Genomic DNA, 1,713 nt, shown 5'->3' with positions numbered 1-1,713 from the left:
TGTGTGTGTGTGTGTGTGTGTGTTTGTAGATGTGTGGATGTGTATTTGCGTGTCAGCATATGCGTGCGTTCTGTGCGTGTTTAACTGTGTGTGTATATGAGATAGAGAGAGACGGAGACTCAGATAGAGAAAGAGAGGTGGGGAGAGCAAAAGAGAGGGACAAAGAGAGGGAGGAGGAGGGAGGAGGGGCAAACAATCTCTAAAATATTCTGAAGAAGTCTGTAAATATATTTAAAAACCATGGGTTCAACACTGCACTCAAACTGATTGATAAAAAAAAAGAAAGTATTTGAACTGACCTTCGAGATCCCTTGGAGGTACTGTAATCATCCTCCTCGACCACCATGTATTCTCCCGGTAGAACATCCTCGCCCTGCAGCAGGAGCGGAGTCATTCTACTGAGGACGGACTGTGAACGGAAATACCCGAAACGACTTTTGTCTTCTTTCTGCTCTTCCCGGCCACCGGTGTAGACGATGTTGAGAATACTCTCCCTTCTACTCAACAAAGACGTGCCGCTCACCAAACTGCTAGGACGACGTCTGCGGCGATTTGCTTCCTCTTTCTCCCGCGCTTTGCCGAGCAAACGATCTCGACGACTTCTGCTGCCGATGATTAAATCGGGATCTTCCCGGGGCGTGCAGTCTCCGTGGTATCTGCTCTGTCGGCTGCTGGACCTACTGGGGACTGAACCACTGCGGGGTCGGTTCGGAGTTCTTCCATAAACCTCGTCGTCTTCAAGTTCAAGGTGGCTCAGTGGACTTCGGGATGAATTCGCGTCTCTGTGGCCAACCGATTTCTGATCGTAGAGGTAAGAAGATACGGGAGAGACAGGTGGGGCGAGAGGCGTTGCGGCGGGGACGTATTTATCTTTACGAGGGGAGAGCAGTTCCGGATCTCTGTTTTCAATCCCAGCAGGGGAGGGCGAGGTTGCCTCATCGCTCCAGCGCGGGCTCTTCTTTGGTTTCTCCGCCAAGCCTTGGAGTTGGAGAGGACTGGCTCGCGGTACTGTCGCTGTCGTTTGCCGGTTTTTTGAAGGAACCGTCTGGGTTTTGATAACAGGGGTAGGTATGGCACTTTGGCTAACATTATTGTATTTCTGAGATTGAGACGACTGCGTGGTCTCCCCATTGTGGAGAGCACTTGAATGGGCTGAGTTACCCAACGGCCTCAGTGGTTTCACGGCCGTATGACTCATTGTGCGCGTAGGCTACTGGTCTGTCTATTGTCCACCACACGCTCTACGCCATTCTGTGACGTCCATATTGAGGAGATGAGAATAGTTCTGAGGAGAAAAAGAATGTAAATAGATCAAGATCGAACCACAAATCTCTCCAACGACCCTTAACTAGTTCCAGGCGGGCCGGGCAAATAGACAGACCCTGAACAAACAAGGTGGAGACACAAAGTCGTAAATCCCAGAAGGTTTCACCAGCCACTACTGAGGCGTGTATCTTTGCGGGTGATCTCCCTTGGTCCAGTCGAGCTTGTTGAAAACAGAACGAGTGTCATTGAGATAGGCTTACATGTTCACGAGTTCGCCAGATAACAGGAGTTAATTTTTCTATTTGGAGAGAATTCCCTCTTCAGCAGAAGATATCGTGTGGAGTGGCAAAAGAAAGCGTGTGTAAGCCCGTGGTCCACACAGAATGAAGGGGACATAAAAAGCACCCCCCCAAAAAAAACACACCAAAAAAACCCCACAACCCCCCC

General features: G+C 49.9%; 1 protein-coding gene across 1 annotated transcript in view; it reads right to left on the bottom strand.

Annotated features, from left to right (window-relative positions):
* The window catches only part of LOC101846637, a 15,161-nt gene that overhangs the window by 7,817 nt on the left and 5,631 nt on the right, over nucleotides 1-1,713 (bottom strand). The window contains exon 2 of the mRNA XM_005094802.3: nucleotides 300-1,285. Coding sequence (XP_005094859.2) covers nucleotides 300-1,198 — 899 coding nt within the window. The 5' untranslated portion in view covers nucleotides 1,199-1,285. The remainder of the gene's footprint in view (nucleotides 1-299; nucleotides 1,286-1,713) is intronic.

Source organism: Aplysia californica, unplaced genomic scaffold (genome assembly GCF_000002075.1).
Source record: "Aplysia californica isolate F4 #8 unplaced genomic scaffold, AplCal3.0 scaffold00089, whole genome shotgun sequence".
NCBI lineage: Eukaryota > Metazoa > Mollusca > Gastropoda > Aplysiida > Aplysiidae > Aplysia > Aplysia californica.
The sequence above is the reverse complement of the archived record's forward strand: the minus strand, read 5'-3'. Positions and strand labels throughout refer to the sequence as shown.